Source organism: Trachinotus anak, unplaced genomic scaffold, assembly GCF_046630095.1.
Source record: "Trachinotus anak isolate AG129_WGS33_773 ecotype Australia unplaced genomic scaffold, CSIRO_AGI_Tana_v1 ptg000011l, whole genome shotgun sequence".
Taxonomy (NCBI): domain Eukaryota; kingdom Metazoa; phylum Chordata; class Actinopteri; order Carangiformes; family Carangidae; genus Trachinotus; species Trachinotus anak.
The window spans coordinates 2,787,490-2,803,883 of NW_027273862.1; the positions used below are offsets into that span (position 1 = coordinate 2,787,490).

The following is a 16,394-nucleotide window of genomic DNA, read 5'->3' on the forward strand; positions in this document are numbered from 1 at the left end:
TTCCTCCTGGAGATCAATGAAGTATTCTGATTCTAATTCTGAGGTTATACTGTGAAAAAATGAGCCCATAGATCGTCTGTGCAGCAGCTTTTTATGACCTATAGTTATGTTTTATTGTTAGGCAACCTCTAGCAGCTGTAGTAATTATGACAGGAGCAAAGGAGGCAGTTTGGTCTTGTAGTATAAAGACATCCACATCAGGAGGAAGCTGAGGTGCATGGATGGATCAACAAAACAGGACTTTCACGCAGGAGACTGCTGTTTCCCATGTGAAACCAGTGTTGTTTCTTTTATCCATGACCCTTAACCATGTGTTTGTTATTGTAACCATGACAGCGAAGATCCTCCAACCTTAAGGAAGTACTTTACTTTTTTCAGCCAAACCGTGATCTTTTCCTAGACAGAACCAAGCAGTTTTTATTCTTGTTCTCCAACCTGAACTTAAAGTGTGTGTATTATTGCTACCATAATGATGAAGGTCCTGTACACCCACCACTGGTTCACTTGGGTTGCATCTAAGGTTAGAGACAAGTGGCCTATATAGATATTTAAGTTGAAGGACTATGTACAATACAGTCTGGAGAGTGTTTTGATGAAATCTAGCAGACATTCTTCAGTGTTATTTTACCATATAAGATCCATCAGTTCTGAAAGGGCCATTCAGAAAGATTTATAGTGTTGTGTGTCATAGCCTTTCCCCCGTTCTCTGTACAATGTTTACTCTTAACTATTCGGCCCTGCTAGCATTCATCTGCCTGAGCCATGTGAAGACGACTCTCTTGAATGATGAGCAGAGTGATTATATTTGTCCTCCCTGTGCAGCGCTGTTCTGTACAAAATCATTAAAAAATTGTCTTCAAAACATCAGGATGTAAACAAACAAGAGGTTTATGGGGATGTTTTTTTACCACCAATGCTAGTCTTTACAATAAAAAACAATTATGATTGATTGTATGCTTTTGTGCAATACCGTTTCCTCACCTTATCTACTGTGATTAAATTTACTATAGATATAAATAATGTATAAATATAGAAATAAATCTCTCTCTCTCTCTCTCCCTCTCTCTCTCTCTCTCGCTCTCTCTCTCTCTCTCTATATATATATATATATATATATATATATATATATATATATATATATATATATATATATATATAATATATTGCAACATTGGTTTTATTTCCATTGTTTTTTAAGCATTATTTCCCATATTTATCATTTCAACATTTTGCTGATTAGCTTTACTACTGAAAGATGAGGATTCAGTCTTCCATTCCGATCCATTTGGGCCGGAAACACCAATAATCGAACATGACCTGAAGTGAAAACAGTGTAAAAGATAAGAGATATCTAGCCGCACTGAAGTCTACAAGGGAGAGTTGGTGTGAGGCACCAAGCATTGTAATATCTGTGGGTCATTCACATCTTCATCAAAATGATGTGACACTGTTTTTTATGTAAGAGTCACTTTAATGATGTGAACTGAGAACTTGTGAACTGAGGGACTCTGGGGCCAAACAAAAAGTGTGCTCAAAACAGCTGATCTGATGCAAAGAAATTTCTTGAAATTTCATTGAAAATTCATAAAACAATAATAAATGAAAGGTGTGACCTTTCACAGGTGTCTTCAAGTGTTATCCAAAATTAAACTTGACTTTTTATTTATTTTTGAAGTTTCTGATATTTTTTATTTATTTATATATATTTTTTTTTTTTTGGAAGAAAATGTGGGTCAAGCTGCTCAGTGAGAAGCAGGTGTTGCAGACAGGTGACAAACTCAAAGAAAAACCAACATAAAGTGTCTTAGTTGTCACAGCTCGGGCTGTGAATTAGCTTTTGTCCCCCTTTTCCCTGTGTTTCCCTGTGTTTTCCTTGTGTTCCCTGTGTGCCTCCAGCTCACTGATCTGTCTGTGTGTGTGTGTGTGTGTGTGTGTGTGTGTGTATGCGTGTGTGTACATGCAGTAGGCGTGGCTAACCTCTTCTGGCTTCTGGCAGCTCTCCATACCTGTGTTCGATCAACTCATCACTCACAGTTTAAGTCCTCCGGTCTTCCTCTCACTCATCAGATTATTCAGCCAGTCGATGTGGCAGAAAGGCTCAGTATTATTAACACGAGTCAAACCTTGTGTGCCTTTCTAATGTTACCCCAGGACTCCAGTGCCACACGTAAGCTCCATTTCTTCAAGCCGCGGCCTCCTTACCATCTCCACCACACCGTTCACCTCCAGCCCTCAGCCATTCCCCCACTGCTATGACCCACCTGCCGCTGCCTCAGCCCCATCCTCTTCATTCCCTCCATCTCCCCTCAATTTTTTCCTTCTTAAAGCACTTTTCAAAGGTTTTGGCCCACCATGTGCCACCAGAACAGCTTCAGTGCTCTTGTGTTTTGATGATTGTGGTGGAGAACGCTGTCTAAATCTCTTACAGGTGTTTAATTGGGTTGAGATTTGGGCCATAGCATATGATTCATATCATATTCATACTCAAACCATTCAGTGATCCCTTGTGTCCTGTGAGGAGACATCTGCATTTGTTGTTTCTCCACTCATTTATTCAGGTTTTTTCTTTAATTTGTCATTTGTCTGTATAGCAGCAGTTTTTTTTTTTTTTTTTTTTTTTTACCAGTGTGGTTTATATCTTGGCTTTTTTGTGTGTTTTACAGTTTCAGATATGTCAACTGACCGGACTCCAGGTGAGTTTTTAAATGCTTTACAGAAGTCAGCCTTCCCAGGTCTGCTGTGTTTGAAGTCTTACTTGCACAGTGGAAGGGAACAGACAGCTGCCCACATCTGGTGAATCAGAGTGTAATCCTTGAAAGTGTTGATTGAGGAGGTTGTTTTAGAAATATCTATGGGACATAAAATTGATACAAAAAGTTGATTGATTTTCCCGTTGACAAGTTGTCCTTCAGCCTTGAGCTCCTCCAGCTGTTCCCATGCACAGGTACTTGACAGCTGTCTTGTGTGAAGGGAAAAGGAAATGAACTAGACTGATGCAGGCAAGTGTGGCAAAGAGCTCAGGATTCAGTCTATGGTATATCCAATCACAAAAACCTTCACATCTGTTGCTCTTAACACCTGTGGTCTGGAAAGTCTTCTCTGAGATCAATCCTTTCATGCACAGAACAAAGCTTACCACCTCTGAAAAAAAAAAAAAAATCTCACACGGTTTTTGTCAAAGATGAATTAATAGAGAACTCAGTGGAGGGCCCTTAGACCTAACTCCAACAGACACTTGCAGATTTTGTTTGAAGTGAAATGTGCTGTATTCACTCACCCTGGAAGCTTTTGTTGACGACAGATGGGAAGGTATTTCCCAGAACCACCACACTGGGGTCTATAATGATTTCTCTGCTTCGGCACCGTGATCCTGTGACCTCCCGTTGCCCTCCACCACCATCCAGTCGCAGTGTCATTTCATTGTCATGCCGATCTAAGAGGACCTCGTGCCATTCCCCGTTGTCAAGGCGATAGTTGGGCAGGGTTAGGTTGTAGTCTCCATCACCAAGGTTGTAGAACACACAGAGGAGGCCCTGGAAGATCTGCAATGGGAGAAGACGACATTTAGTATCAGGCTCAGAGGTTTGGTCTGGAATTGAACATTTCCTTTCATCACATTTCAATCACAGCTGTAACATAATGGCACATTGGTTCTGTTCATTAAAGGTGTTTTGTAAAATAACTCACACAGCAAACATATGCATAATTGAATTAAATGATTAGACCATTGTTAGCTTAATGAGTCTAATTGAAATGCGCTGGAGTCACACATAATTTAGGGGCTTGACATTAGCATGATACACTCGTATAACACTTACCAACAGGTGGCGGCAAGCCTGTCATCAATCAAGTGTTCAGTTTGATCTATTCTTTGAAGCAGCTCCTGTATGTATGGAAGCTTTCCTTCCTGCTTCTCTCATACATTTTACTGTGTGTCTGCAGGTTTTCCTTAATGCTATATCACTAAATGAACAAGTCTTTTTTTTCTTTTGCACATTTGAAGAGTTGTTACTACAAATCATGCAGACACATCTGTGAAGTGCAGAGACAACTAAAAAAGTCTATCACCATTAAAGCTGAGCAAAACAAAACATTTTCTGTTTGGACTTATTCTGAGCCCTTTCATGAGTGTCAGATGAATGACTCACTTCCTTTGTTGCAGTCTGAAAACAACAACAGGCCTTGTTGCTAACAGAGTTATCAATTTGTGTCCTCCATCGAAATAACATTTCAATGATGATGTAGCTGTTTGACAGTCATGAACAATTACAGTTTGAGAACCCAAGGCGGGAGTCTTCATGAGCCAGGCCTTAACAGGTCTCTTAAAGGTAACAATGGTCATTATTTAAATGTCAAGGCAGAGGTTCTACTTTATTTTAACATTTCAATTATTTTTTACATCACAGAGTCAGTTGCTAAACACAATATAATTGAACTTTTATAAAACAGAGGGATTGTTTGAGGTAGTTAACAACACAACAACTTATTGATACACGACGCCAGGTTTTCATCACTTATCACAATGTCCAAACTGCAAAATCTTTACATCAAACAGCAACAGTTGTATTTATAAATGCAGGTTTGCTAATGGACCAAAAACCTGTAAGGCTAGGCTATGCACAGCTGTTAGCTTTGTGTTGTATGTGGTAAGGGCATGAACTAGCACAAAGATACAACAATACAGCAATAATAAAATACTAAAACACACAAAGTGGGTGAGTTTGAGTAGTTCTGCTTGGGCTACAGGCCTACATGTGCACTCACTGATTACTGAAGAAAACTGGGCGGTGGTAGGGCTGAACAATTAATCCAAATTTTATACAATTCACAATTTGGCTGAGTGCAATATGCAAATTGCAGAAGCTGCAATTTTTTTGATAAAGGTGAAATGTGTCACAGCATACCATGAATGAATTGTGGTGCTACAGAGAAGCCCCGGCCTACTAATCATTTTCTCCAGACATAAAAGATTATGCTTGTTTGGTACAAGCCTCAAAAAAATCATTTCTGTATTTTCTTTCCAGTGAAAATCAAATGCAAAAGTGACCATTCACACTGAAATCTTCAGTCATGTTGCAATATTCACTGTATATATATATATATATATATATATATATATATAGTTCAGCCTTGGGCGGTGGCTATGAATAATAACCCTTTTCTCACAAAACTGACTGTGGTGATGTGGAGGTTAAAACTAAAAATTCAAACATGTTGCTACAGTGTTTCGTGTAGGTGTAGTGGAGTAAGCACCATTAATTCTCAAACACTGGTCTTTATTTACCTCAATAAAGAAAAGACCAGGCCTTTGTTTGCCAGCTGTCTCCCAGCAGAATGGAGCTGAACAGTACTTAAAACTACACTTGAAAACAACAAAGCCTTTTAACAGAAACCTGCTCTCTCCAGAGTATCGACAAACCCTCCCAGTGAAAGGTTTTCAGTGAGGGGAATGTTCTTCCAAACTAAAACTTCCTTTGAGCAGAAAGATGTAGCCTCAAAATGTATCTTTTGATGCTTTGAATGGCACTTACCAACTGGCTCTATCTCTTTGTACTGAGACGCTCAAAACCTCAGAAAATCAAATCAAAACTGACAAAACAACATGGCAAGACACCACCAGGGGTAAATAGGGAAATATGTTGAACTGACCTGAGTCCGAGTCTCAGGTTTTAACTCTAATGGGGATCGGAGGGATCAGAAGAAAGAAAAGATTTCACTTAGTTGGTGAAAGGCTGGGTCAATTTGCCAAGTTGGCCTTTTGGTCAATAAGTCAGATCGACTCCCTGGAGGTTCACAAACCCTGGGAAAGTGAAAAAGTCCCATATTGTAAACTGAAATTTCTACTATTTGATGATGGCATAATCTCCTGCATATAGAACAAATATCAATGTGAACACACAAAATCAACAACCCCACCCCATCACCTACACCCCAGAGTTTTGTTCACTAAACAGTCGCGTGTTGTTTTACTATAATATGATCACAAAGCACTCTGGGAAAAGCTAGTTGTCATTTGTCCTGTCGCCATGACACTAAAATCAATTTTAGATAAGGGACCGTTCTGGTAAAGCTGACATTTTAGCTTGCATTTTGTTGACTTGTATGAACATGCCCTGCTGTCAGTGCCTCCAAGACACACACACACACACACACACACACACACACACACACACACACACACACACACACAGTCCGTCTCCAGAGGGACAATTTGTTGAGAAAAAATTGTCTTGTGAGGAAGTGATGTGGGGACAGCAAGGAAATGGAGAGACAGGAAATAGAGAATTTACAGACGAGAAGTGAGAATGTGGAGGGGAAAAAAAAACAAACACTTCTCTCATGTTTACACAACAAGATGTTTCCCTCTGCCCTTAGATCTTGAGATGAAAACGGTTCCATTTTAACTTGGCTGCGATGGTAATCACATGTCTATCACAGAGCAATATTCATTTAAAACAAACCCGGCAGCCTGCGTTTCTGTGGGTGAGAGAGAGAGAGAGACAGAAAGAGAGAGAGAGAGAGAGAGAGCATGAGCGTGAGAGAGAATGTCTGAAGGCCATTTTGGGATGGGGTGGTGGGTGGGTCGTCCTGATTTCAATTTCAAACTGTTTCCTCCAAGTGTCCCACTGAGCATAATTTTCTCTCCTCCATCTTCCTCTGCCACCACCGCCACGTAAACAGAGGACTGAGATGAGAAGGGCAGAGAAACAGAGACAGACAGGGAGAGATGTAAAGGAGAAGTGGGTGGCTACCATTAATGCCCCCACTCCTTCTAAGCATCATAAAGACAAACAAGACTTTTTTTTTTTTTCAAAAAATCTTGTCAACTCTCTCTGTACCTCTCTACCAATTTTCCCCATCTTCTCTTTTTTCCCCTCCATTATTCTCTGCTACAACAGGCCCCCCCTTGTACACCTGTCTTTCCATTTTCCACCCATGTCTCCCTCAGTCGTTCTGTCTACCCTTAAAGCAGCCGAATAAAATGCTGGACGGCTCCAAGGTTGTTTAGTTGGAGAACCGAGGCTCATTTCAAGGCTCCGTGATGAAGTATTAATTATATTTAGAATCCACTGGGGCAGCGCTTTTTAACCAGACGCACTCACAGCCACCTGATTTTACCCCCAATTAAAGCTGAGCGGAGCAGAGCAATTTGGCTCCTGCTTTGCTCCCTGGGTGGTGTGGGGGGGTGAATGTGCTCGATAGTGTGTGTGTGTGTGTGTGTATGTGTGTGTGTGGCGGTGGTGGTGTTCATGGGGGCATCCTAGAGTAGGTGTGTATGAAGGTGTGTGTGAGTAAACAGTCCCACTGCAGGGACAGTTTCATTTCCCCAGATGCCTCCTTGCGACAGACTGCTCTGGATGCTGCAGCCTTTCTGTATCACAAACGGGCAGATGATGTGTTAATCTGTCCTCTTTTCATGATTAAATAATGTGCTAATGCAGATTATGTGCACATATGACGATCTCATGCATTTTTTCTTCATCTTAAGTGATACTGGGGAATTAAACTGAACCCTATGCACATTACCAGCAATACCCTGCTTCACACTCATACAAGTGTTACTCACCCTCCCTGCCCATACATTCCACCTCCAGATATCTGGTCAGCACTGTGCTGCTTTGGAGTCTAGATATTGATTTGGGCATTAAAAAAATACCATATGCTGCCGGGCAAATCACATCACTTCTGACCAGCCTAAAGGCAGATGAATGTAATGAATGTATGTTAAGTGCTCTGTGTAAATACCTGAAGCACCAGCTTGGTGTCGATCTGAGGGGTTACCGTCTGTTTGTTAAAGGAAAGTTTCCCATAATTTATGAATAATTTACTAGGCTTCTAAATTTCCTGGAAAGACAAATATAATTTGGTGCCAATTATATCAAAAACAGATAATGATCTCCATTTAAACACAAGTACATATTTTTTTTAATTTTTTTTTATTTGAAACTTGATTCTGCAGATTTTGTCAGTTGCATGCTTGCCTGTCAGTCATTCTTTAAAATATGTGTCATTTTACAGTCGAGGTAATCTGCTGTGTAAAAGTAAATGAGCCAAACAGTGTGAACTCAAAGAGCTTTCTTGTAAACAATGAATTGTGTTTGTATTCAGTGTTATTCACCGAAATACAACAAACTGCACGTCCTTCCTCATAAAACATTTGTGAAGCTGATCTTTAAAAGTATTTTAAATCCAGCACTGTTTACCTTACATTCTGCTTCTACTACGTCTTTGTGGGCACATAGCTGCATCTTCAGGTGTCACCTCCACCTGTTGATTAGTGGAATAGCGTGACAGCATTTGTAGGACTGTGTATCGTGTCACATTAACATATTGAGGACCCACTCTTATAGAAACAGCTCCACGTTTGCTGGAGGTCTTATCTTCAACCTGAGTTTGAGCCAGGAAAGATAACCAGTGCTGTGGAAGACATCTTGCTTGTGACGGTACCCAATCTGTCCCCAGTGACTTCAGACACCTGCATGGTATTATTGTGGCACTGTGAGAATGATGGTTTTTGGTTTTTCCAGTGGTTTCAGTGCCATCAAACTCCTTGTGTTGTGTGAGAATGGCTGCTCAGATTAGGTGTCAGCAGATCCACTGTCTGCTGGATCTCTGGCCACAGTTTGTGGTCGTTAGTAACACAGGAGCACCACAGGGGACTGTCCTATCTCCATTTCTGTTTGCAGCACAACTGTGACTCATACCACCTGCTGAAGTTCTCTGGTGACTCAGCGGGGGTGAGGTGTGTTAGAGATAGGGAGGGACCTGGTGGCTGGTTTTGTGGAGTGGAGCAGGAAGCATCTGCTGCTAAATGTGGGCAAGGCCAAGGAGATGGTGGTCGACCTTAGGAGAAGGAGAACCTCAACCAAGCCCATCATCATGATGCGTGAGGAAGTAGATGTGGAGAACCAGAACTACTCAGGGTTCCACTTGGTTTCCAACAGCAGAGTAGACTGGAGGACCAACACTGATACTGTGTGCAGGAACTACTTTCTGAGGAAGCTCAGATGATTCAGTGTATGCAGCAAGATGTCTGTGGTAGTGAGTGCCATCTACTGTGCTGTGGTCTGCCGGAGGAGCGGCATCTGTGCCAGAGGTGCCAGCAAGATCAGTAAACCCATTGCGTGAGGCAGGGACCATCATGGATCAGAACCTGGAGACGTTTGAGTCAGTAATGAGCAGGAGGTCACTGAACAAACTACTCTCCATCACAGACAGTCATCCCCTCCATGACGCAGTGCTGAGGCAGCGGACGGACTCATTCAGCTCCACTGTGCCAAAGAGCATTTCATTCCAGCCACTCAGCATAACACTGTACAACAGCTTTTATTGTTATCCTCAGTCTGCAATAACATGACAGTTTCCTTTAAGGAATAGTGTCCACCTATCTATCCACCTAAGATTTTAATGATTTATTTTATTTTAATCAATGAGCGTCTGTCATAGACACTGGCCAAGCAGAAGCAATGGCTGCTGTGAATTTGAAAAAACTGACAATCAAACTATTCCTTACCAGGAGCTGACCACTGACCGCTCACTAAATGAGCTTAGTGAGTGAAATTAGTGATTCATCTTTTTGCATTGTGGTCCATGTGACTCCTGACCTTACTATTGGCCTGGGGAGGGGTTTAACAACCATGTGCTACTTCTGTGACACATAATTTCCCCAGTTGCTTTTCCCCCCTGCTAGTGAGGAACTTCACAGGAACAGTGTGATGAGTGGAAGATCAACACTGTCACACCAGATCCCACCTGAAGCCGGACCTCATTCTTGACACAAGGGGTTAAAGGAAGTCTTGATAAAGATACCTACAGCGCCAGTTTTTACTTAATATTCAGTGTTGGATTTCACCCCTGCAGTGTTTGGAAATGTACTGTATGAGATCAGGCCATGTCCTGCTTTAAATACATTCAGTGGCCACTTTATTAGGCACACCTGTACAATCCAATACAGATGTTCTGCTAGAAAGTCTACTTTTATGCTGCCTATAATGTTGACTTTTGTTTTGACACTGTTGTAGAGGTGGTATTTCATTGCTGGTGGTAGTGTTATACTGGATTGCATTATATTCAGGTGGTTTATGGCATTTGCATAAATTCACTTTGTTTCTATGTAATACATTTTGATGTGGTATAACATGGTGCAACCATATATGTGTACAATATATATTTAATTTAGATTTGCAAGTTTATTAAAACATGCAAATAAAATTCTATATGCTTATCCATGGGTTGGACATATACAGTATGTCGATATATGAAATTGTTCCAGTTTCTGACAGGTTTCATATGAAATTTTTACATATATGTTTTTGTATGTACATATTTCATATATAGAAGTTCAATATATGCACATTATTACATTTGTGTATGGGGTTATATAGAGCAACAGTAAGGTTTGCACCTTCTTCTAGAACTGGAGTCACATCCAAGTAACTTTTGCTTTTGGTTTGTCTCCATATTAAACAGGAGATCATTTCCATGGAATCACTGTATTTATGATCAGTCACTCACTGAGAGAGACAGCAAAGATCCCAGACAGCACATGGCTTGCTGTGGAAATGTTCTGTTAGATGTGTGTTACTGGAAAAACAAGAAAACCACTGAGTCTTCCTTCAATTTCCTTAATGTTGTCTTCTCTATCAACAACCTCCCCCAGCATCAGAAACTTGTAGAGGAAAACACAAGCAGCCCAAACTAACCACTCAGAGTTGTTGCAGTCCACATGTGTTACCTCAGTAGCCTCAGTTGTCCCGATGTGAAGTTACATTTTTGAGAAGGCACATATCAGCTGTGGAACACGGCATAGCTACAGCAGCAATGTGAGTACTCGGTGGGTACGCTACAATACATTCAGCTACTTAAAGTTGCTAGTGCAGGAACTAGGGAGTGATCCCTCACTGGCTTCCCCTGGTTCTCTGCATACAACTGTGTCGCTTGTTAAATATTTGTTCTTAATATGTTTCTGCAAAATACAACACACCTTTTCACTATCATGTACATATGCCAAAATATGGGTCACTCTCACTGTGAGGAAAAGCATGTATTGCTGCCATTACAAAGCATAGTGACAAGTCAAGATACTACACATCCAGTGCAGAGTTTTATCTTTTAACACTGATTTCCCCTTTGGTAACATCTCAATGCTTTCTCCTTTGCTTATCACACTAAAGATTAGTTTTTAATCTTCTTCGTATATATTTAAACTTTCATGGTAGATTGTAGATATATTTAGTAGATTTAAGTTGTTTTGTAAACTTCTACTCATAAAAGTAACATACAAATAAAGTCAATTCAAGACACTATACACCTTTAGTTAAGAAAAATAAATGATTATGCATCAACTGTATACTCATAGTTGAAGTGCAAATTACATACACTCAGGTTGAAGTCATTGAAACCAATTTTTTTAACCACTCCACAGATTTCATGTTATCAAACTATAGTTCTGGCAAATTAGTAAGGTCATCTATTTTGTGCATGGCACAAGTAATTTTTCCAACAAGTGTTTACAGACAGATTGTTGACTGTGTCTTGCGTGGAAAATTCCAGCATACCAAACATACCTGTGGAAGTATTTTAAGGCAAACTCTGCCTCTTTGCTTGACATCATGGGAAATCAGAAAAAAGTAATCAGCCAAGATGTCAGAACAAGAATTATGGAGCTCCACAAGTCTGGTTTATCATTGGGAGAAATTCCCATACGCCTGAAAGTTCCATGTGCATCTGTACAAACAATAGTACGAAAGTATAAACACCATGGAACCCTGCAGGTGTCATAATACTGAGGAAGGAGATGTGTTCTGTCTCTTGAGATTAACTTCATTGCAAAAAGTGCAAATCACCTGCAGAACAACAGCAAAGAACCTTGTGAGGATGCTGGAGTAATCAGGTACTAAAGTATCTATAGCCACAGTAAAACAAGTCCTATATTGACATAACCAGAAAGGCTGCTCAGCAAGAAAGAAGTCACTGCTCCAGAACTGCCAGAAAGAATCAAGACTACTGTTTGAAGCTGCACATGGGGACAAAAATTGAACTGTTTGGTCATAATTACCATCGTATGTTTGGAGAAAAAAGAATGAAGCTCACAAGCTGAAGAACACCATCGAAACCATGAAGCACGTGTGAGGCAGCGTCACGTTGTGGGGCTGATTTACTGAAGGAGGGACTGGTGCACTTCACCAGACAGATGACATCATGAGGAAGGTAAATTATGTGGATATATTGAAGCAACATCTCAAGACATCAGCCAGGAAGTTAAAGCTTGGTTTCGAATGGGTCCTGCAAATGGACGGTGGCCCCAAGCATACTTCCAAAGTTGGGTAAAAAGTCTTAAGGACAACACACTCAAGGTATTGGTATGGCCATCCCCAAACCCTGATTTCAATCCAATTGAAAATCTGTGCACAGAACTGAAAAGGCGTGTGCGTGCTAGGAGGCTGACAAACATGACTCAGTTCCACCAGTTCTGTTTCGAGCAATGGACCAAGGTTCCAGCAACTTATTGTGAGAAGCTTGTGTAAGGCTTCCCGATACATGTGACCGAAGTTTAACAAATTAAAAGCAATGCAATGTAAACTTCTGACCCATTAGGAATGTGATGAAAGAAATAAAAGCTGAAATAAATCATTCTCTGTACTATTATTATGACATTTCATGTTCTTAAAATGAAACAGTGATCCTTACCTACCAAACACAGGGAATATTAATTTAGATTAAATGTCAGGAATTCTGCAAAACTGAATTTAAATGTATTGGGCTAAGAAGTATGTAAACCATACAGACTCCCACATACTGACTCCCACCACCATCTCCACTATTGGCAATAATAATAACCTCATAATGAAACTTCTGAATAATAATCTCCTTCGTATAGTGTCTAATAATAATCTTCATTCTCCTTTTTAATAATATTCAATACAGTATAGTAATAATTATGTTTATTGTGTGCCCACTAGTCATCCCCTGCCTGTAATATGTACAAACTGAGAGGAGACAGGAACTCCAGTTAACATCACTGCCAAAGGGAATCTTTGGTTTAGCTCAGACACGTTGGCCAAACTGTGTTAATATCAGAGCTTATGAGCGATAATTCAAAATAATTAGTTTGTGTTATGGTTCCCAGTTTTCTTGCGGAATGTAATTACTCACACATATTAACATTATCTACCTGACAGAAACTCCCATTGTCTGCATTCATTCCCTACCTTCTTCTCTCTAAAAGGTAAAAAAAACATGGTTAATTTTTACTCTTACATTTCGAACTTTGAACGATCACAGTCATTCCTGTATAGAGTGACTGCAACCTGCTCATCTTTTAAACATTTCAGCTAAAAGATTTTCTTCATTTCAGAGAGCCGTAGTTCTGATAAAATTTAATGGCCTTGGCCGATGGAACTGGGAGTGCACCAGGCTTATGGCTGAGTGATGAAAATGAGTACCAATGGTTGTGTCCTATTCACCTGATCTGTCAGGGAGCACACAGTAGGAGCTTGCATGTAATGGCAGAAATAACAGCTTGAAATGGGCACCATGGTCACACAGCATGACAGTAGAGAAGAAAAGGGATCAAACATGGGAGTTTTATTGCTCCTGTGATTAGTTTATGTTAGAATATATACTTCTCAACTTTTCTTTTCAACATTAAAAATGACTAGACCTATGTTATATACTCTTTTCAGTTGTGTACTTACTTTATTCAAAATGTTTCCAGCAATTTTCAATCCTGAACAAATCTGGATCATGGTTACATTTGTTTGCTTGTTGGTGGTGTCATATCCAATATGCGCATGCGTCGGTGCTGTGGCTGTCAAAATCTGTCCAGTTTTAAGCCACATTTTTAACATACAATTTTTACACCTTAGTTGTTTTTAAGTATTTTAACCAGATGAAGGATTTTAGTCATCAGACGTCTGGATCTTAAATTATCAGAGAAAAAACACAGAGAAATGTTAAGTAGCTCAGCTTCCACTGACACATCCTGTGTCTGTTGAACAGCATCACTAATCACGAATCATTAATTTTTAACATGAAACTGCTTTATTCAATGTTTCATCCAGTTTTACTTCCCTGGTCTGTTTGTTTTCGTGAGGAGACCTCTGTGGCTAGTAAAAACCTCCTGAATGACTGACACCATCTTTTGGTATTGTCTTGATTGAGAGACCCCTAGCAGCAGTAGTTATATACTGTGTGTTTAATGATCAGTAAGGTATGACTACTGCAGCAGATTTCCTACTTAACACAGCATAAGTTAAATGCATAAGAAACCCAAATTAATTTTGGCTTTGAATTTTGGCTTTGAGTTTTGGCGTATAAAATGTGAGGGGAGAGAACACCAAGCTGTCATTTCAGTTCAGTTCAGTTCACTTTAATAAAACAGCTAAGCTGCTGGAATCTGACTCAGGTACAGAGTGAACAGCACAGTTCCATCAACACCATGGCACAGACAAGAATCACTGTAGCCGCAATCACTTCAGATATCACAATATACACAACACAACAAGACCCAAGGAACTCAGGGTCCGTATCACAGTTTGTCCTGGAGGGCAGTGATTTATATATAGTGCCTCCCTGAGGGCAGCAGCTGGAACAGGAGGTGAGTAGGGCAAGTGGGATCTGAACTGATTTTATGTCCCCTTTTCATTTTGGTATAGGAATTTTACTGTTGGAAGTGGAGTGCCAAGTTTTTTTTTTGTTTTTTTTTTCCAGTTTTGTCTGTGTGAGCTTTTGTACCAGACAGTTCACCGTGTGAAGACAACATTAGCATTAATGGGTAGCAGAACGCATAGTCTGTGTCACACTAATAATATAAAGTAGAAAATAAATGTTGAAAGTGCAATGATTTACCACATAGTCTACAGTACACTGAGGTATTTTATCAGACAGAAATGTCAAACAAGCCTGGCATCAGGCTGTGACTTCACAACGCCCTTACAACGGTAGGTTTAAACTGGACAACATCACAAACAGTGACCAAGTCCCTGCTATAAGTACACAGAAGTGACCATTTAAGGTAACATTGACATATCTCAGCTCTTAGAAATGTGTTCAGCCAACTCATTGTCATAGATTCTATTGGAGGGATATACACCTTTGTTTCAAGGGATTTTCCCTCATGTGGTATTTTGATCATGGTCCAAAATCTGCAATAGCTGTTAACATGGGTTGAAATCTGGTGACTGCAACGGCCATAGTTCATGTTCAAACTCATCAAACCATTCAATGAGCCCTTAGTTAGTATGAGTAGAGGAACTGTAATACTTAATTTTGTTATTTTCCACTGCAGTGCTGGGCAGTAATGAACTAGTTAGTAACATGTTACAACGAGTAGTTTAAGAGATTACAATTTGAAATTCAGTCAATATATTACAGTTACTCATCAAAGAAATGCTCTGATACTTTGACATTTGAGGGTCAGCTTGCAGAGTGGGTTGTAGACTCTACCAAAAGAGGAGAAAGGTGACTCAGGTGAAGTTGTTTTATTTGAATTTTCTGTGGTACACATACTGTACATTCAGGAGTCACCTCATTTTTAATGAATAACAAGTGATCTAACACATTATTTTTCTGCTGAGTAATTCATAAAGTAATGTAAGTACATTGTTCCTGCGTGAACATACTATCAGAAACATGATTCAGATTTCCATTATGAAATTGCAACGCAGCTAATATGTCTTGCGAATGAAATCTAGAGTGGTGCACTGACGTTAAAGAGATTATTGGCTGATTAATGTCTCCAGTTAAAAGAAAGCTCTTTATTCTGAGCGACTGACACAAACTCCTGATGTTTTCACATTGATGAAAAATGTTCTCGAGTGTGTCTCAGTTGTTGCCTCAAAAAACAACTTTACAAATACACTGGGCCAGTCCACAGGAGAACGAAAAATACACCACTGAACAACATGTAACCACAAATGCAGTACTGAATGATATCGAAGACTGTGTGCACCTCCGACACTACAGACTCATCCGGACCAGGGTTGCGATCCACCCCCATATACGACTCCACGCATCATCTGAGCTCCATTCACTGTTGAGACTGCCAGATGGGAAAGCTTTTGACTTTCATTTGACCTAATTATTTTGTTACTTATACTATCCCTGATGGCTTACAGTAGACTTCTATGCGTTAATCTTCAACAGCATTTGAACATTTTGGAGTGGATGTGAATTCACTCTTGAGCTAATCCCAGCACATTTACATTGATGCAGATGAACATTCACTTCCCTATAAATCAACAAATCAACACAGTAAACTAAAAAACCAACTACTTGTAGAAAGTAGCTTAGAACAAAGAAACTCTTTATCTAACCATGTTGTTGCAATACAGGTCACACGCAAACAGCTGTAACAAAGAGCTTTTCACATTGTGAGTTTGCAGCCAGTCAAG

The 16,394-nt window shown here is 40.0% G+C and overlaps 1 protein-coding gene across 1 annotated transcript in view; it reads right to left on the reverse strand.

Annotated features, from left to right (window-relative positions):
• The window catches only part of LOC139627414 (neural-cadherin), a 245,134-nt gene that overhangs the window by 41,520 nt on the left and 187,220 nt on the right, over positions 1 to 16,394 (reverse strand). Inside the window, exon 32 of the mRNA XM_071488143.1 lies at positions 3,278 to 3,542. Coding sequence (XP_071344244.1) covers positions 3,278 to 3,542 — 265 coding nt within the window. The remainder of the gene's footprint in view (positions 1 to 3,277; positions 3,543 to 16,394) is intronic.